Genomic DNA, 20,991 nt, shown 5'->3' on the forward strand with positions numbered 1-20,991 from the left:
AACTGAGCGGCGAATGCACAGCGCATACAAAGGTCGGAGCCGTGTGGAGATAAGAGACGGTGCGGGCGACCGGCACCACTGGGCAAAGAAGTTGTTGGCAGAGGAGAAGCTGCCCCCCCCCTCCCCCCCTCTTCCCGCTTTGTTGCTTTCGCGTGGGAGATTGAGTGGCAAGATACGCCTTTGGTGCCGGAGCACAGCGCCGCCCCGCCTCCCTCCCTCCCATACCCCCACAGCCTTTCGGGCGACGGTCGCGTTTGCTTTCCACCGTGCGTTCGCTCTCCGTGATAGCGCGCGTCCCCCGCGGTCTTTCGCTCGCGCATACGGCGCGCGGCGACGATTTTATCGCCCTTGGAATCTATACGGAACCTCACGGCGACGGCGACGGCAGAAATCCGGTTGAAGTGTCCATATAAAAATCACCCCCTTCACGACGTGAATGATGATGAGTGGGCGATCATTCGGGTAAACCAGAGCTACGGACGAGAAAGAGAGCGAGCGTCGGGAACGAGCGCTCTTGTGCACCGCAGCGCACCTAGCTACGGACGAGAGAGAGAGAGCGTCGGGAACGAACGCCCTTGTGCACCGCAGCGCCCCTAGCTACGGATGAGAGAGAGAGAGCGCGCGCGTCGGGAACGAGAGAGAAAGAGAGCTCGCGTCGGGAACGAGAAAGAGTAAAGAAAGAGAGCACAGCTGCGCCTCTAGCGGGAGCGGCGAGTACTAGCGTGGCTACAACGGCGCGATGGCGCGACGACGGCGGACAAGGCTCGACTACAGTGGCTAGCTCTACCCTAGGAAGCTTCGCCCCTAAAAAAATTTAAAAAAAAAAGCACGGGTCTCTCCGTCGTTGCTACAGCAACGGCGTCTGCTTGTATATGCGTTTCGTCGTCTGCACCGCGCATGCCCTGACCACGGTGTTCTTACACCGTGGCCCTGACGCCTGTAGCGCGCATAGCTATTGCGGTTCAAGGAGTGACGTTAGCTGGAGAAACAAGCCACGTATTATTTTATTTCTTTTATTTTGTACAGACCAAATGCAGGGCATTTGTGAGGTGCGCTACGTGGAATGATATAAGGCACAGGAACAGAAAATAAACGAACAGAAAATAAACATGAACTAAGACGGAAGGAGATAGATATATTTTATTGATAGGAAAGACAGAGATTTCGACGTGAGCTAGTGTGCTCTAGTCTGCTACTCTGTACTGGGGAGAAGGGAAGGGGAGTGAAAGTACTGTGGTGGCTGATGATGATAAGAGGAAGTGGTGAGTGCTTATGTACATTAGACGGTGGCCCTACAAGAGCCGCTCGTCTAGCTTCGTGTCCTGCAGAAACTTAAACAGCGCTTTAGTTGCCCGCATTAAAGTTGCAGTGTCAGGCCATGGGCCGAGAATAGCGTCCTCCGATAGTAGTTGCCTGCATGCAGACGCTGGCTAGGGAACCTTCCAACGTCCTTCTCTCCGGCGTATATGCTGGGCAATCACACAATACGTGTTCCAGCGTTTCAGGCGTCTGGCAGTGTTCATAATCAGGGCTGTTCGAATGGCCGATGAGGTGCGCGTAGCGACGGGGGAAGGCAAAAGTAGGAAAACCCGAAGGAGATATAACCGCAGTTCGTGCGGTCTCAAGCAATGACAGACGACATCGAAAATAAGCTTTTAATGCGATGGTGACGTTTACTACTCTTTTTATCTGAGCATCCATCAAGTGCAAAGATGCTTCGTTTGCTTCTTTTTTTCTCGCGATGCTTTTCATGTCCACCGGTTCTCTTGCGAGCAAATTGCCGCATTCTCCTTAAAAACATAATGCAGAATTCCTACTAGTGTTTCTTGCTTATGAATTTCACAATGGAAGCTGAGACTATGTGTCTCCATAACTGGGGGAATCTTCTCGAAGGCAAGGCTGAAAATTTTCATTACGGCACGTGTCTGGATAAGGAAATTTGCGCCTACACTGTGTGCAGTTGTAGACAAATTGAGCTTATCCCGTCCTTCCGCGTCGGCGTCTTCTGGTGCCTTCTGGCATTCAACATCATTGAGCTGCACCAGGCTTCACTCAAAAATTGAAGGAACGGCTCCCTTTCGAAGTCGAGGCACTTTACATCTAGTAGGACATCACCTTTGTGTTCGCTGAAGTACCTATAAAAATTAAGGTGCTTCTCGAAGTGTCGCGCACAGGTTTTGTCCTTTGCTTTGAGCGCTCGCTTACTGTCGGGAATTTTTGTCTCCACTGGTGCAACAGCTGAATATCAGATGACGCCGCGAAGAGCGACAACTTCTCGCGTCCTTTGCCATACCCAGATATACAGCCGGGAACAAAACACTTCATCGTTTCCTGTCGTGTTGCTCAGTCACTTCACGCACAAGTATCAAGATACCTTGTTCCGTCAGGCATGAATAAAAATACTGCAGTCGCGGTAAACAGCGTAGAAAAATTATGAGCCTTCACGCCCTCGCAGACGTTCAGGCGTGAAAAACAAGTACTTCTGTTGTGTCTTTTTGTACAGCATTATTTATCGTCTGTTCCCTCTAAAGACAAGTAAAAATGTTTTGCATACGTGCAGAAAAAGTTGTACCATGTGTTTATTTGTGCGCATATATTTTGTGTGCGTGATTGCTGTCAAATAGAGACGGCTGAGGTACCATAGCTGGACCCGCGTTTCTAGCAGACGACGCGCTCTACGCGTGCCGCAGTGCCCGTTCCGCGCCGCCGTCACTGCCGGCGTTCGCCACTCAGCGCATGCGCACATGGAAGCAAGCTATTGAGTGGTTTCCACGCTCCTCGACACATGGCGCCACGCGATGAGAACAGTTGCGTGTGTCCACCCGTTACAAAGGGGCTGGCCGCTACTACATCATCATCATCATCATCATCATCATCAGTTAAAAGCCCAGAACAGTCGGCTGGCAGCAGAAAGGAAGGAGAAAGCATGTGCAAAAGCGTGAAGAGAAGCGGATGGAGAGAGCAAAGGAATGAGCTAGAAACCCAGCGTCCACGTTGCACGGTTTGTCCCGAGCGAATGCGCTCCCGTTTATCTTAGTCCGTGGCCCAGCCCCACGTTCCCTTACTCCGCCTGATGAACGGAAAACACAAATCATCGGACCCCCGTGCGCAACAGCACCAAGATTATCTGAATCAAAAATATTGTGAGCGCAACACATGCCTGACTTTCATCTTCATCATCTCAACATATCATCATCCATTGTTCAGCTTCCTCATCTGTATATATTATCATAAGTTGCACAGCTTGATCTTCATGGTGGCAGCACGAGCTTGGCTGGAATAAAGCGGTTCCTTGAACTATTTAAATAGTAAAATGGTATTTCACCATGAAGAAGACAGAGCGTAAACTTTTATATTCAGCATATAGGACCATGAACAAAAAATAAAAAATTGAGAAAAGAAAAGGAGAAGGAAACAATAAAAGCATTATCATAAGCCTTTGGCTGAGCAACTGTGAATATAAGGTTCTATAAAGCTATGCGTTTTTAACTAAATAAATATAAATTACTTCGACAAAATCTGAGAATGTTGTAGTTTGTCCGTGTACGTGGTTCGAATTCCACAACCAGCATTGCTAAGTTCATAGAGTTTCTCACTATACTACACAGAAAGAAATCTAGCGCTGCTGCGCCGTTGTATGCATGGGAAAAACAGGATATGGTGGCTTCGGAATGGCGTCGTTCTCGGAGAGCCAGGACACCTCGAAAACGCGCTAGGTTAGCAACGTCCCGTCTGTCACAATGGTTCCCGTCCTACTAAAGCAGCTAGTAAAAAAACTGTTCTAACACTTGTTATTACACGAAAACAAGTTTTATTTAATCATGAGAGCTTCTGTTTAGATGCACAATTATATGAAACTTAGAAACTATCAGCGGGCCGCTAAATTTGGAGGATTTAGTACAAGGTCAATGCACGCCTTGAAACAATTTGTAGTCTGTTCTTGTTTTTCTTCGCTTGATTCTGAATTGTAGGTGAGTAAACTTCATTGAATGATGTAATATGGGTGAATGAAAACATTCTATGAAGATTTTATTTTACGAAGCCATTATCTGAGCAGTGATATTCACGCTTGTCTGTACAGAACCATCTCTGTTCATCTAGAACAACACTAGGGGCGCAACAAATGACCACGCGTATCGAGATTGCTCGGCCTAGCAATTACGCAATTACTGGAGCTTTCATCACGTGTGCTTTATTACAGCAAACGAAGGCCAAACGACAAAGCATATTTTCCCGTAGTTTCGCCAGTCTTTCATTGCGCTAAAGTACACAATGTGATTAGCTCGCGTATCCATCTTGTTTTTAGCTTGAGCACACTCGTGCCTGGATCAATAAGCCACATGCACCGACCATAGCCAGCGCAGCAATTAAAAACGAAAAAAAAAAAACGTTACACTGCAGTCCAATCCGTGAGCTACCGCAAGGGTCTCAGAGTTTCGCAAGCAGCACAACTACTCTTGTAGCGAAGAGTGACGTCATTTAAAGAACAGAACACTTCAGCCATCAACGGCCCTGCAAGGCCACTGACAGTCGGTAAGCAAAATGCAGTCTATATTCCTAACAAGGGAAGCTGGCGTCAAGAGTTATGCATTTGTTTGCACAAATAAGTGTTGTTTGAACGATGAACACAATGCATTCACATATACGTACCATCATGATCGACTTTGTGCCACGGCCACACATATGACGAAGTGCTCAAATCAGTGCGCATCGATTCGCAGGGTTCATAGGCTCTCCTGGAGCGCAGGCGAAGGCTTCAGCGAACTGGGGCAACTGCTGCAGTGGCAGATTGCACGCTGCATCCGCGTTTTCCAAAATGAGGCTGCCATCGCACTGAACGTAACACATAGCGATGAACACCAGCGGCAGTCCGCGATACTTCTCCAGCCCTTGTACAGCGTTGTCCGAAGCATGGCCGCTGCTTTCGTAGGCATCCACGAGGGCGTTGAGACCAATAGTATGCGCTGCATAATGTCTGACGTCAAAGATGCCGCCGAACTCGCTGGCTAGAAGGCAATCGTATAGGGAATCAATTTGGGGGACTTTTCTGACGTCGTAGACGCTTAGAAGCAGGTCACCCAGAGCTTCAGTGATCTCGAATCCGAAGCCGCCGTAGTTTACAGACGATGGCAGCGTTGAATCGAACAGAGGAAATGACAGGGCATACGGCATCAGCTGGAAGTCCCTCTTCCCGTAGGATAGGACGTAGTAACGTAGGCTACGCATGGCGAGCAGCATCTGTTCCACTTCAGGCGTGTTTCTGACTATTGCCGAATGCTGCCAGTTGCTCACGAACGAATCCGTCATGTCCGGTAGCTGGCCTCGGACAATGGTTTCGTTCTCTTCGCTGTGCTTCTCGAAGTTGTGGAAGGCTGTCGTCAAAGAGCTCCAGTCGGCTACCACGGTTATGTTCTCGTCGAAGTCGGTCCAGTTGGAAAGACGGCGCCCGAAGGCAAGCCGCACCGAGAGCGCCAGTTCTCTCGCGACGGCCCCTGCCTTGCCGTGGAAAACATCGGCGTTGTATCTCGCAAACAGTGCCTGCCTGGAGAAGAACATGGCTCTGGTGGCACAGAAGATGCCATAGTGCACCTGAGCCACTTTGTAGTTATTATCGTAATAACTGTAAATGAGCTCCCTGTTTGCGAAAAGAGCCGCCACTTGAACCGTGGACCAAGAGACTAGCGCGTGGAACGCTTCGGAGCCATTCGACCTCCAGAGATCCAGCAATGCGTCCACATAAGCGACATTCGTCGTTGTCAGCAAGGGACCGTCGGCCAGACTCACGTTAAGCTTCTGGAGAGTTGCCGTCCACTTAGCTTCGGTCAGGCCTAGGTCCGACGCATCCGGAAAGCTTTCGACGCTGCCTGTGCGCCTCGCCCCGGCGTACAATAGTTTTTCCATCGCATGGTCCCCTAAGTCTTGCATCTGGCTGTAGGTTAAGGTGGCCGTATTGTTGCGCCGAAAGCGCCCCTTGAGAAACTCGAAGTTCGCCTCGCCCTCATCATTCTCGTACAGGCGCATGTGTTTCTCGTGCAGGAATGAAAATAGCCTGCCCGGACCTGCGATCAGCTCAACTGTACTGCTGCTGCTGCTGCTGTTTGCCACGATGTCGAAATTGAGCAGCACGTCCCAGCCCAGTTTGAGGGAGCAGTACATGAGCGTGTAGAGGACGTCAGCGTCCGCAGACGGATGTGGCCACACGATGCCGGCGTCATCGAGCGCCTTCTGGACGGCCGGCAGCTCGTCCCTGACGCCTTCGAGCAGCGACACGCAGCTGCGGTACACGGCAGCGGCCCGTTGCTCCTCGTTTTGTCCCGACTGTGGCACCCTGATGTCCTTCAGCGAGTCGGTAAGCTTGTCGAGCACGTGATGGAACCGCTCCTCCCACACGGTGCCACTGTGCTCCTTCCGCCAGCCGTCGCAAACGAAGCGTGTGAAGCTCTTGCACGGGTTCGCCGATTCATTGATGGAGGAGAGGAGCCGCGTCGAGTAGGCGAGGCAGGCATGCGTTGCACACGCACTCGATAATGGCCCCGCCGAATGCCAGGAAGCCTTCAAGATCGCCACTGTCACGAGCGTCAATAGTACAACCGTTGTCAGTAAGCACAGTGTGATCCACAGAGCTCCAAAGGCCTGCGACAAATAAGGACCGAAAGAAGAACGTTGACCTTCTTGGCAGGCAACGAATTTGCGGCACAATAGTGAAATTATGTTCAGCTTGTTAACAAATAACGAGTTTTGAGCGTCAAGAGTGCAAGCAACTTCGCAGCGTTGATAACAGCGCGCCCTGTATACGCGCAGTGCGACAGAGCAATAACACAAAACTTTTAGCAATACAATATTGTGGTTTGTATTCACGAAGACCACGCACAAACAGACATATATAGTCGCATCGAGTGCTAATCCGTGAGGCGAGCAATGTGGGACGCAAGCACTCGAGCAACACGTTGCGAAGCCAAAGATACGGCGCTTGTTGAGGCAGACCTAAAGGAATGTTGCGTATTCCGCTGGCTGTGAGAGGTCTAGGTTAGCACACATGTTCATAAAATGATTGCCAGAGGGCCGAAATCGTCAAAAAGTCAGTGATTATGGGCAGTACCGTATTACAGCAAAGCTGTTTATGTCTAGGCTCCCGTGAAATTTTCGTAAGCGCGAGCAAATGCTGGGGTCTCGTGGGCCGGTCCCGGAGATCGTGCAGAAAGGGTCCAAGCGCAATGGCACATTTTTATTTATTTATTTATTTATTTATTTATTTATTTATTTATTTATTTATTTATTTATTTATTTATTTATTTATTTACACTACCTACAGCACCCAACGGGCATTATTGTAGGGGCGAGTACAGAAAAACAGGAATCAGATCAATCCGTCCATACATACATACATACATACATACATACATACATACATACATACATACATACATACATACATACATACATACATACATGCATGCACACACACACACACACGCACGCACGCACGCACGCACACACACACACACACACACACACACACATACATACATACATACATACATACATACATACATACATACATACATACATACATACATACATACATGCACGCACACACACACACACACGCACGCACGCACGCACGCACACACACACACACACACACACACACACACATACATACATACATACATACATACATACATACATACACACACACACACATACATACATACATACATACATACATACATACACACACACAGACACACACAGACACATACACACATACATACATACATACATACATACATACATACATACATACATACATACATACATACATACATACATACATACATACATACATACATACATACATACATACATACATACATACATACATACATACACACACACACACACATACATACATACATACATACATACATACATACATACATACATACATACATACATACATACATACATACATACATACATACATACATACATACATACATACATACGTTTCCAGACACCGCAGACACTGACAGGCCAACAACACCCTTCAGAATACAATTCAAGAATACGAGGAGAGGATACAATTATACATATTAATATGCAAACTCTGCAGGACATAAGAAACAGACCTCAAAAACCACAGCAAAGAAGAAGACCCAGCTGTACAAACGGCTTGGTGACAAACCAGTGCATCAGAAGTTAAACATCAAACGCTGGAGTAGAGAAGGATGAGGGAGGAGCAGTGGAATACGGGTGGTGGGCTTCGGGATCTGTAACGCGCCCTTTAACTACACTTAACACACATTGGACCCAAAGAGGTCCTAGACGCAAGGATAAGAACCGTTATTTTTGTGCTTCAATGCATAAGACTACGTTTTGTAAAGAAAGTAACTGGAACTCTAATGCATTTCTCCGCAAAGTTCGGGAATTAATATCTCGAAACTCGCGTCATCCTGGGAATTCGTTCCAAGTGGATCCGCCTTGCGAACTCCGCGGTTAGAATTTGTAAATTTCAATATGAGCCATAAGGTATTTAGTTAAAAACTTATTTAGCGAATTTTTGTTAATTTGTAGATTATGAATTTCAGTTTTTTGCGCAAGTAATGTCCGCCTCTGCGAGTAAACCAACTCATGAACTAGAATTGTGCTATCTGCCCCAGGCAACCTTAAAGAAAATTGAAAGTGTCCGCTGGAACACCCTGCATATGAAACCCTCTCAAGGTTTCCCCGTTTCCCTGGGAGGAGCAACGTCGGCGGCGACTTCATATTAGGAGAAAATAGCGCTCATGCCATGGGTGTCGTGTAGCGAAAGCTTTAAGCTGTACGTTAATTATGTGCTTAACTCGTTTTATACAAATTCCCATGTGGTACTCCCGCTCCCAGACAAAGTTTCAAGCGAGTCGTATTCAGACAACCTTTTAATGTATGTGTTTTATTTGTAATAACTGAACTTATTATTGTAACTGAACGAAAGAAACAGCTTCGCTAGAAATTGGTTCCTGATTTTCAAAGGTCGCGTAAATCTGTTGTCTTATCTTTTTTCATATTTTTTATTAGTACCTATACATACAGCATGAAGTAAAATAATTGCCCTGAGAAGAATGCGAGATGATAAATTACCTTTATGAAGGTTAGAATAAAAAAAAAACACAAGATCGTTCGAAATAAGGTATATGAGAGCTCCATTTGACAGCCGGCTTGTCTCGCAGCGGCGGATAGAGCAATGGTACCGCACACGTACGCTTGTACGAAATGTATAACATTTCCCTTCAATAGTCTTTGTATTAAACTATATGCATAATAAATAGAACTGCTTGGGGAACCACCTCTCCAAAATACGGGAACATTGTAGACACAAGTGGCACATTTGTCGAGTTCACGTCAAAGCATACATCGCGGCCTCCATTTTCAGAATACCATCCAATTATCTCCAGCTTATATCTTGATGTGCTCTGGGACTATGGAGTCACTAACTTATCATGCAACCGTCCTGTACACACCTTCACGGCACTGGAGAGGATCGAGTTTGCTCCCTTCCGCAGATTGAGTAAATAAGCCAATCGCGCCCGAGAAATTCGATCGAGATCGGGCTCATCACGATCAAAAGTGCGCCGTGTGACCCCCGTATTAGACACTGGAATGAAGTCGTGTTTGAAAAAATAACAAATGTAGCCTCTGCCACTACATACGAGAAAATATTGCATCGAAGAGCTGACAGTTCTCGCAAACCTATTGGGAAATATGCGGAAAAGGGTTTACCAAAATGCATTATTTTACTGATGTGTGTATTGGTTCACTATAGACTGAAATGCCAAGTCCTGAGGTGATGCAGGAAACCGGTGAAGCGTGAACATACCACATCGGCAGTGGTCTCGCGGAGTGCTGTGTTGTGGGCACACTATAGTCCCCAAAATCGCTACTTTCCGCTGGTTGTTTGTGCACCCATAAACTACACAGTGCTGGTATGTAGCCTTTTGATGAGTATATGCCATTATTTACGAGCGTAAGTCATTCGTGACAAAAATAAACGGAAACATCGAAGGAAAGCTACCACTCCGCAATGCAAGCGCGAGGCAAGCTCACAGTGCAGACCGAACAGGCAACACTGACACATACTCTCCACGCCAGACCGTCGGAAGCGCCCTCGTGAAAACGTCTATATAGGAGGCTATGTTCATGGCAAGCAGGAAGATGCTTGCCACCACCTGCCGCCTAGAACAACATGGCGGTGTCGACCCATCGAACTTTCTGCGTAATGGTATATAATCCTAGTCGAAGAACATACCCGACGCGGCTTCGGCGTCACCTCGAAGAACGGATCTTGGGGCAGCTGGGGAGGTTTGAAGGCCGGCTGTCCGACCAGCGCGCCACCCAGGAAATCTTGCTGCGACATCGACGACAAAGGTAGGCTGCCCATGGCGGCGGCCGGATCGTTGATGGAAGCACCGGATGGGCCGGGATGGTGTGGTCCCGTCGGTGACACGCCGTCCTCGGATGTCGCCGGGCGAAAGCCCTTGACCTTGTGTATGGACGGTGAGCGGGTGGTGTGAACTGTGACTCCTGCATCTGAGAAATAAATTGTTTGGGCCCAGAAGTGGTCCCACGGGATAGCACACCCTTAGTCGCTGTCTTTCCTATACTCTTCCAATTGGTGACATGCCGGTATAGCTAGCAAAATGATTTCGCTAAGCGACAAATACGTGCATCCTATATACGGTCTTACTTTCTTTTGGAAGCACGTCCTATATCAATCGCTTAGTAATGTCAGCGCTGGGATACAGCGTCAAAACGTCGCGGTTAGCGAATGGCCTAATGGAGTGAAGATTTGGGCGAGTTGGGAATTCACACTTGAACTATAACATATCGCGTTTTTCATCCATAACTAAATGTTAATTAAGAAGCGATAGTGACATCGCCTTATTTAGAAGCGCACTAACATGAAAAAGAAGGTATAAGATACGTGTTAGTGAGCGCGTAAACTTTATGTACAGGAGCTGTCATCCTAGTGGGTGACGGCTATAGGTGGGTGACGGCTATAGGTGGGTGTCGTGCCGTACCACCGGACCTACGTCACCAAAGGGCATCTACGCCTTCAATAAACGTAGACAACCCACCGGCCGCCTACAAAGTCGGAAACGCGATGATCTAAGATAGAAATCCAAAATTCCACGCATACCAGTTCATTAACGTTGGCAGCTCTAGAACTACCCGTTGGAGCGCGCGACTGACACAGCACGTTAAGCCTAGTCATGCAGGTCGGTAGCCCGAAAGCGCGGTATACCTTGTTCACGTCCTTGCCGGGGCGCTCGGCGTCCCGCGCGAGGGCTTCCGTTACTACCCGGCGGACGCATATCGAAGTCGTCTCGCTCGTCGGGGACTCGCCGCTTCGGGCCACGGAGCTCGGGGAAGCCATGCTTGGATGTTCTGGATCGGGCGTTTTTGCGTTTCTCGGCCTTAGCTTGCGAAACTTGCGCGCCTGAGGTTGGTGAGACATCCTCTGTTGGCTCCATCGTTGAGCACTATATACGCGCTTGTAGAGGACGAGTAGATCGATGAAGCTGCTGCTACTGTTTTCTGTTACCAAGAGGCCTAGGATCGTCTTCTTCGATCGCGCGCAGAGGATGCCGCGTGAGCGCGTACGCTTGGATTGATCGTTGTCGTTCCCCTCGTGTGGTACATACCCACTGGAGGGCACAACCAAGAATTGAGTGGCGTGCAGGAAATGCTTTAGATTTCGCAGTTCACAAAAATTCTTTTGATTTATACACTGGCTTCTGCTACAGTGATCCGTGCACGTGTGTCCTCGCCAAATTAATTAAAAAATTTGGGCAGCTTCTCACTATAGTGGTGCGAAGACTGGGCAAACAGCGAAGCTGGCGGCCCCACCTAGCTTATTCTCGGATCGGCTAAGTTTCTGCAAGGTTATGCTTTCTTTTTTTTTTTTTTTTTTTTTTTTTTTTTTTACGAGATGCGGCCAAGTTTTACGCGGTATATCACAATGGCACAGTCAGTAGTTGGCTTCGTCGTCGTCTTCAGGGTTGGCTTCATCGGGAAACGCTTCTCGCAGAATCTGCACGGCAATCCCCCGCTTTTTGCTGTCGCGCACAGAGCTCAGCGTAGACAAGTGCGAGTTAGACCACAGCCTATCACCCACTCGATAACATTGACCAAACTCACTGCTCAGAAACTCTCGGGCAAATCGTCCATCGGTACCTCCCATGTATTTCCGAACTTTCCCCTGAAAGTTCTCCATGACTCGCGGGCCCGGAACGTTTTGTCGCCGCTTCTGGTTGCACACACGCTTTTGCTCGGTTTCACGGGCTCGCGACTCCGGATCTTCTGCAAATCGCTCACGTTTCGACGCCGCCTCACCGGCACGATATTCGGGATTGGCCTGAAGTCGTCTCGTCCGTTCTCGAGTAGCGGCACGACGATTTTCGCGCCGCGCTTCCTCCTCTTCGGGAGAAACACACTTCTTCGGTCGCCCCAGCTTCATGGAGGTGTGCTCGGTGTGCAGACGTTGGTTCTTTATTCTATGGCGGGGCATTCTGTCCGAATCTGTCGCCGCCGCGACAACGCGATGACGTCACGGCTTAGCTCCGCCTCCGCAGCTGTGGCGAGGCTTGGCGCAGCTGGGCAACGCTTTGCTAGGCGGCGCAAGGTGACGTCATCGCTCGGCGAGGTTTTTCGGCGCACACTCCCCGGACTAACCATCGGCTTAAACAGCTCCGCTGTTAAAAAGTCATATAACAAAGGCCACACAAAACAAAGCCTCAATTAAGAAAAGAGATTTAGCTGGATGCGAACGGTTTCCTCGCTTTAGCTTATGGGCAGTGCAAGTTCATTATTTAGAGATGACTTCGACGCCTATATGAAGGGACAGCTCTGTTAGTTTATGTCAGCTTGTTTAGAACGGTATAGCGTAACAAGAGCATCGCCGACATGTTTCCAATACGATCGTTTTATTCGTAGATGTGAGAACTACACCCTGTCAGCTTTGTTTTATCCCAAGTTGAACATGCGACGCGACACGCGACATCACCTACGGCACGTTCTTAGACCGTATCATTGTCTTGGGATCTGAACTATGCCCCACTAAAGCGCTTATAGCTTTCCTATAGTGCTACAGATCTCAATGAGAGTATGCAAAGAGACTTAATGAGAGTGTAAAGAAACAGCGGAGCTGTTTAAGCTGGGCGTAATGTGTCATGGTGAATCCGAAAACGTGGGCCAATCCTGGCGGCAGTGCAGAAAGGGGCCAAGTGTAATAGCAAATACCCCTGTGAACTTGCGAAGCTGAGCCTGACTAACCATGGTTCGGACTACTTAAGCTTAATCATTCATCGATAGGCAATTGATAGCCAATCAATAGCTAATCAATAATCAATCAATAATAAATAAATTCCGGAAAACGCTGGGGATGACTTGGTAGGGCTTAGCCTAGCCCAAATACGTGGCCAATACTTTGCGATAGCCAATCAATAAGTAATCGATAATCGATCAATAATCAATAAATTCCGGGAAAGGCTGGAAATCACTTGGTAGTGCTTATCCTAGCCCTAAAGCCAGGACTAGCCAGGTGCCCATCAGCTCGCTGTCTGTCTTTTTAGCACTGCGCCTCCAATGCAAGCTACGCCATTAAAAAAAATATATATATTGTTAGTGCACATTGCGCGCGCGTCTACGTGTGCTGTTTTATTGCGATAGCAATTATATGGACACTCGAGGTGCATTTTTGCCGTCGCCGTGAGGCTCCATATAAAGTCTAAGGGCGATAAAATCGTCGCCGTGCGCCGTATGTTGTGTGTGCGAGTGAAAGCGTGCGAGGGTGAGCCAGCGAACGCGGCTTAAACTCGCGCAGACAAGAGAAGCGGGAAGTACAATCAGCCTCTCTAAATGACCTTCATAGATTATGAAAAGGCATTTGATTCGGTAGAGATACCAGCAGTCATACTGGCATTGCGTAATCAAGGAGTACAGGAGGCATACGTGAATATCTTGACAAATGTCTACAAATATTCCGCAGCTATACCTTGGCTCTCCACAAGAAAAGTGAAAAGTTACCTATCAAGAAAGGGGTAAGGCAAGGAGACACAATCTCTCCAATGCTATTCACTGCATGCTTAGAAGTATTCAAGCTCATGGACTCGGAAGGCTTAGGAGTGAGAATCAACGACGAATATCTGAGCAACCTTCGGTTTGCAGATGACATTGTCCTATTCAGCAAAAATGGGGACGAATTACAACAAATGATTGAGGATATTAACCGAAAAAGTGTAAGAGTGGGGTTGAAGATTAATATGCAGAAGACAAAGATAATGTTAAATAGCCTGGCAAGAGAACAAGCTCATCTTAGTAGTTGCGGCTCTCTTGTTTTTACTTACTGACTCATCCTGCAAGTCATTTCACCATATGTGCTGTATATATATGCTTTGCAACGGATTGTGAATAAAGAACACTACAGGCATCTGCAACATTCTACATGCTTTCAGTTTATTCTCTCACCACTCACACAAAGCAGAAACGGCCTGGAGTGACTGAAGTTCACTAAACTATCCTCATAAGAGAAGGATGGGAGGGGGAGGGAATGGATTTCACTTAAAATTTAAATGAAATAGAAAATCTTGTTCAGAATGCAAAAAAAAAAAAAGAAAAACCAGCTTTCTGCCACACACTGATTATCACAACAGCTTGCATTTGTGTGTATGTATACAAAGTTCAGCTTCAGTACAAGGCTATCTGTGTAGCATAATTGATGCAGACCATCGAGAAGGGGTTTCAGAAAAACTTTTTTTGATCTGGCTTCCATCTCCCATGAACTTCTCATGCCCAAGCAAACTTTCCCTCCCATTACATCTTTGGCTTGCCACACAGACTATAACGAGCACTACAGCGAGCGAGGAAAAAGACAGCAACATCGCCCAAGGCATCGCCCAAATCGCCAGTCAACCTCTAGAGTCTGTATAAAGGAGTACGTTTATCTAGGTGAATTACTCACAGGGGACCCTGATCATGAAAAGAAAATTTACAGAAGAATAAAATTGTGTTGGAGTGCATACGGCAGGCAGGCAGGCATTGTCAAATCCTGGCTGGGAGCTTAGCACTGTCATTGAAAAGAAAACTGTGCAATCATTGCATTCTACCGGTGCTAACATATGGGGCAGAAACTTGGAGGTTAACAAAGAAGCTCGAGAACACGTTAAGGACCGCACAAAGATGAATGGAACGAAAAATTTTAGGCCTAACGTTTGGAGGCAGGAAGAGAGCTGTGTGGATCAGAGAGCAAGCGGGGATTGCCGATATTCTAGTTGACATTAAGAGGACAAATAGAGCTGGGCAGGCCGTGTAATGCGTTGGATGGATAACCGGTGGATCATTAGAGTTACAGAATGCATACCAAGAGAAGGGAAGCGCCGTCGCGGACGGCAGAAAACTAGGTGGGGTGACGAAGTCAGGAAATTTGCAGGCTCTAGTTGGAATCAGCTAGCGCAAGACAGCGGTAATTGGAGATCACAGGGAGAGGCCTTCGTCCTGTAGTGAACATAAATATAGGCTGCTGATGACGGTGCTGAATATAACCTAAAAGAAACAAAGAAACAGGCTTTCTCAAAACGGAAACGTTACAAACGTTATATCAAAATGCAAGTTGCTCTCGTATGCACGTTGATAGGCATGTAACTTTTTAGCAGAGAAAGAAAGTTGAAAACAGCAGGCGAGACATGTAACATTCTAAATATTTGGTGTTTCACCCAATCAACATAATTTTCGTAACACAATCACCATCCCTGGGGCCCGGAGGTAAATTTAGCACCAGGTCCCAAAATTTCTTAATCCAGCACTGCCCATGCTCCAGTCTCTCACATATGTCCAAAGCTTGAAATTCATGGTTGCGAATGCATGGCTAATTTCGCGAATATGTAGGTTACAAGCGACGGCACTTGAAAATTCTGCGCTGAGCTCAAACGAAATAGATATTGGGATGATTTGAGAGTTGATGAGTGGTAGAAATTTAACAATTTAGGCTTAATTAGGATTGTTGCAAAGAATTACTGGACATTGGTTTTCTGCGTATATTCAAGAATTCCACGAAGCAGTTATTATGTTTCCTAAAGGTCCTCCACGAACTAATCGAGACACTTTTTATATCTAGTGAAAATGAGCGGCAGATTATGACTGATGTGTTGATGAAGTTAAATTAAACTTCTCCACAATCGCCTCTACTGGGAATTGAACGCATTCCATTTGGGTCGCACTCGACATTTGGAAGTAGAGTGCCCCAACCACTACGTTATCGCGCAACAATTCACAGCCCTGGGCAACTGGTGCAAGGTCTTGCGCTCCGCACAGACTCTGAGAGCAGTGGCATCTGTGCATGTATTTCTGAGGCAATGAACGAGCAATACTGTAGCTGAGGAGGATTACGCTATGTGTATGTTATAGAAATTGTTATTGACACGATGGCTGCGCGTTTGCGTGCAAATCTTCGTTGCCATGCTCGTGAGAAAAGCGTGAGCGGCACAAAAGAGGCGTACATGACAATGGTGATGGTAAGCCTCAAACATGGTGCATAACCATGTTAAGGGTATGTGCCATAAGGTTGTTCGTTGGTGGAAAACAACGTCTGAAGCATCGACAACGTCAATGCCAACAGCGAAGGCTCAGCGACAACGCCACGTAGTCAATTTACACAGTAGCTCACAGTATTCACAGTATTCAAGTGCCCTATATAGTAGTAGTGCAAACTTACAGAGAAAATGGCATTGCTAAAAGCTCGTGGATGGCACAGCGTTATTTCGCTCGTGACATCAGTTGTAGTAGCAGTTTTGGCCTCAGTGTCTGAAGGTTTCAGGCGGGGCATCCAAAAGGAGTCATCGAGCCTTAAAGCTTGAAGCCTTTAACACAACAACTACCTCCTCACCAGCGGCCTAAATATTGATTTACACAAAAGTTCAGTTTAAGAAATCGTGCGAGGAGACTTCATATTGACACATTGGTGGGGCTTCCGCACAGCGGGACGGCACGCGCAGAAGTCCGCGCCATGAAAGACGATGAATTAAGCGCGTAAGCTGCTCGTTCTTCTTCTGGCCCGCCATTTAAGGGCTATTCAATGCTTATTCCACAGATATCGGAAATTTATCCTGGAATAATCCACCCATTTCTTGGCCAATCCCCCACCGTGGGTAGGAGCCACACACGTGATAGGCAACAACAACAACAACAACAACAACAACAACAACAACAACAACAACAACAACAACAACAACAACAACAACAACAACAACAACAAGGGACGTGTCTATTTTCAAGCCTCCGTCTTCAGCCTACGTTACATTTTTCTGGTGGAGGTGCGGGGTACATGCTACCGCTCCCAGATCGAACCCCCTCTACAAGCCCATCACGAAGCCCGGTCGAGCTGACTCCTGTTCACGTACGGACAAGCCGTCGATTTCAAGGACCTGAGCACGAGCCTCTACCCCACCGTGTCAGAAGGATGAGTACATCAGTTCCTTCTTCCTCAGCCGCACCGACCGAGGTCGTGCTTAACCAGCCGCGAATCCCAAATCCTTCCATGGGGACACCTTAGAGGATGTCGAAGAATGGCTCGATAATTTTGAGCGTGTCGCCGAATACAACGGCTGGACTCCGGAGCGCAGGCTACGCAACGCCTATTTTGCCCTCGAGGACTATGCGTGGACATGATTTGAGAATCGTGAATCGGCCCTATCGACTTGGGACGAATTCAGATGGCAACTAATCAGCACATATGCAAGCCTCGATCGCAAGGAGCGAGCCGAATCTGCAATTCATGCGAGAGTACAGCGGCCGAACGAAAGCGTCGCAATGTTTGTCGAAGATATGTGCCGACTTTTCCGACGCGCGGGTTCGTCCATGCTGGAAGAAAAGAAGCTCAGGAATTTAATGCGCAGATGTCAAGCAAGAGTTATTCGGTGGCCTGATACGCAATCCACCAAAGACCATTTGAGAGTTTCTCACTGAAGCCATATCAATGGAAAATGCACTGCAGCAGCGAACAAGGCAGTACGAATGCGACGTGTCTACCCTATCGCGTGACCCTCTCGCTGTACCCTTTGACAATACCGACGCCTTGCGGGAGCTAATTAGGCTTGTTGTTCGAGAAGAACTCCAAAAGCTTCAGGCGGCTACGGCATCGGTACCGCGACTTGCTCTGGCTGAGGTCGTCCGGGAAGAAACCAGACAGGCAGTCCAAGTCCCAGAGCGAAGCGAGACACCACAGCACGTGGTACGGCAGCCACAGCCTCGCATGTCGTATGCGGAAGCTGCGCGAAGATCGTTGTCCCCGATTTTTCACGGTGTGAGCGACGTCCCGGACTTCCACGGTGTGCGCGCCGTGGAACAAGCAACTGGCGACTACAGGCCTCGCCGCACGCCATTCATGGCTGAAGCACAACCACCCCGCAAGAGCGACGTATGGCACACTGCAGACCGGAGGCCCTTGTGTTTTTATTGCGGTGAAGCCGACCACCTCTTACCGCCGAGCTGGGCTCCGTCGATTTTCACTTAATGGGCCGTGCCCGCGCAATGGCGAACGCCCCCTGGAGATTGAAGCCTACCTTGCGGACGCCAGGACTTCGTTTGTCCCACGATTCCGTGAGCCCCGGTACCCGTCACCAGCCCGAAACAGGTCTTCCAGCCTCCTCTTCAGGCCGAGCGCAACAAGGCGTCGCTCACCCAGCCCTGTCACTCGGGAAAACTGAATCCAGCGACCTGCGGAGGTGAGGTCGCTGATGTTGCGAACGCTGCAAGATCCTCCGCTACGACGACCGCGATATTACGAAAACGAGACGCAGAGAAAGCAGTGTAGTTCGGTGTCGGTATCTTGCGACGTACGGGTTACCATAGATGACCACGAAGTCACGGCGTTAACCGACACGGGTGCGGACACGTTTGTTATAAGACATAATCTCATGCGTATACTGAACAAAGTTTCGACGCAATGGGCCGGAACTCAGATTCGTACTGCAGGAGGGCACATGATAACTCCAGTGGGCCGGTGCACGGCACGAGTCAGCATTCGGGGCTTCACGTACATCAGCGACTTCGTCATTCTTCCTGAATGTTCAAAGATCTTATACTCGGCATGGGTTTCTTTCAGACGAACGGTGCCATCATTGACCTGCAAGAGTCCAGAGTCAGCTTCGCTACTACGCAAGCCATAGCGAACAGTCGATGATCACGTCACATTGCCACCCAAAAGCAGCGTGCTTGCCGTTGTCCGATGCGAAATGGAGGACAACGCTGAAGGAATTGCTGAGGCAAACATTGTCCTGCTTTTTGAGCGCAACATTTGCATAGCCAGAGGAATTATTCAGGTGCAAAACAAATGTTCAGTCGTTTTGCTAACAAACTTTAGCAACGAGTATCGGTATGTGCCACGCCGCCGCCGCCGCCGCCGCCGCCGCGTAACCGCTATCGCCGCAAATGCGAAAAAAAGTACCCGGTCTTCGCCGGGATTGAACCAAGGCCTGCTGCGCGGGAGTCGGGTACTTTACCACTGACACGCAAACACTTGTTATTGGGAGCGAAAAAAAAAAAACCTAACGCAGGCGCAGATGATCCGAGCCTCCGCCATACTGGTGGCGCCATCTAGTTAAGGCGCAGCCGACGAGATGCCATTCAGACGAAGCGCGCAAAATCAAAGACGATCCCCAGTCTCCGTCAGTATGGTGGCGCCATCTAGTTAACATGCCTGCAAACGCAGCGTGCGCAGCTCGCCATCGACGCCGGGCGGACAGTTCAGATCGTTGTCGTCAAAACGAGGCGAAGAGACTTTGCCGCGAAGACCCTGGTGTGCGTGGTGCCGTAATTGGAGCTACTCTTGAGCCGCTGCACAGCTTACGCTGTGACTGGGCTGCGTGTGCCGCGCAGGCCTGTGACTTTTTATTGCGATAGCAATTATATGGACACTCAAAAGCAGATTTCTGCCGTCGGCGTCGCCGTCGCCGTGAGGTTCCGTATGACGTCAATGGAGATGAAATCGTCGCCGCGCGCCGAACGCTGTATGTGCGAGTGAAAGGGCGCGAGGGACGCGCGCTTTCACGGGGAGTGAACGCACGGCGGAGAACAAACGCGCGTTCCGCGCTGTGCTCCCTTAAGGGCTGCAGAAGTAGGCGTCTCTTTCCTCCTCTACAATCACCATATATGTAGAGCAAACGTGCCTTCTTCCGACGCGCGACAGGCCGTGGGGGAGGGGGGGAGGGAAGGGAGGCGACGTTTAGCTGCGGCACCAAGTGCTTATTTATATCAGAGGCTCCGGCAACAGTCACCAACGCCGCACGCATTTTGAGCGAACGCGGGCAAAACGCCGACGGCGTCGACAACAGTTCTGCGTGTTGCCGGTGCTGCTGCATGTCCAAGTTTATACAGCTGATAAAGCTGCTATCATTACTCCGTATAGCTCTCTTCAAATTTGCTATCGCAATTGATGCTTCGCCTTTCAGGTGAAACTACGACAACTTTTTTTACGCACTTCTCGTACATTCTCCTTTACTTGCATTCGTGAAGCACACGATCAGCTTTTAAGCTTTTGTGTTGCAGTCGGGACCGTTGGTCGGGACGGCGCATCGCGGCTTCCGCTTGTTAATCCACTTTCCCCGAGACGAACGGCGCGCACCCAGGTATGGGCTAGTGGGCTGGATATATATATATATATATATATATATATATATATATGGGCCTATAGTGGCAACACGAGCAGGTGTCCAAAATACAGTTACGGCTATTAAACGCTTATATGGCCCTGTGTGCGGGCTTACGGCGTGCAACGGTGTAAGCTATAGCATGGCCGCAGTGATACTTGAGCGGACAACTTCCTTTCCGCATGTCTGTGCTCTCTTGCACAACAATCGTCGTCGATCCAGTGTTGATCCGTGCCGCTTCGGTGTTCTGGGCGTCGGGAGCTTCGACCATCACTCACGATCTCTACGCGGAGCCCTCTCCTCCACCCTT

At 48.6% G+C, this 20,991-nt stretch overlaps 1 protein-coding gene across 1 annotated transcript; it reads right to left on the bottom strand.

Moving 5' to 3' along the window:
• Nucleotides 1-4,695: 4,695 nt before the first annotated feature.
• LOC119448643 (endothelin-converting enzyme 1-like) lies at nucleotides 4,696-11,416 on the bottom strand. Its single transcript, XM_037711874.1, has 3 exons — nucleotides 11,285-11,416; nucleotides 10,289-10,522; nucleotides 4,696-6,633 (listed from the first exon to the last, which is right to left on the bottom strand). The coding sequence occupies exons 1-3, from the start codon at nucleotides 11,414-11,416 to the stop codon at nucleotides 4,696-4,698; spliced, it is 2,304 nt and encodes a 767-aa protein (XP_037567802.1).
• Nucleotides 11,417-20,991: the final 9,575 nt, after the last annotated feature.

Source organism: Dermacentor silvarum, chromosome 4 (genome assembly GCF_013339745.2).
Source record: "Dermacentor silvarum isolate Dsil-2018 chromosome 4, BIME_Dsil_1.4, whole genome shotgun sequence".
NCBI classification, from domain to species: domain Eukaryota; kingdom Metazoa; phylum Arthropoda; class Arachnida; order Ixodida; family Ixodidae; genus Dermacentor; species Dermacentor silvarum.

Excerpts from the sequence above, each read along its gene's own strand:
- LOC119448643 (XM_037711874.1), bottom strand. The coding sequence starts at position 11,416 with ATGGCTTCCCCGAGCTCCGTGGCCCGAAGCGGCGAGTCCCCGACGAGC. Across the intron at positions 10,523-11,284 it reads CCGGCAAGGACGTGAACAAG|GTCAAGGGCTTTCGCCCGGC; the intron begins GTATACCGCGCT and ends TCCATACACAAG. Across the intron at positions 6,634-10,288 it reads TGACGCCGAAGCCGCGTCGG|GCCTTTGGAGCTCTGTGGAT; the intron begins GTATGTTCTTCG and ends TATTTGTCGCAG.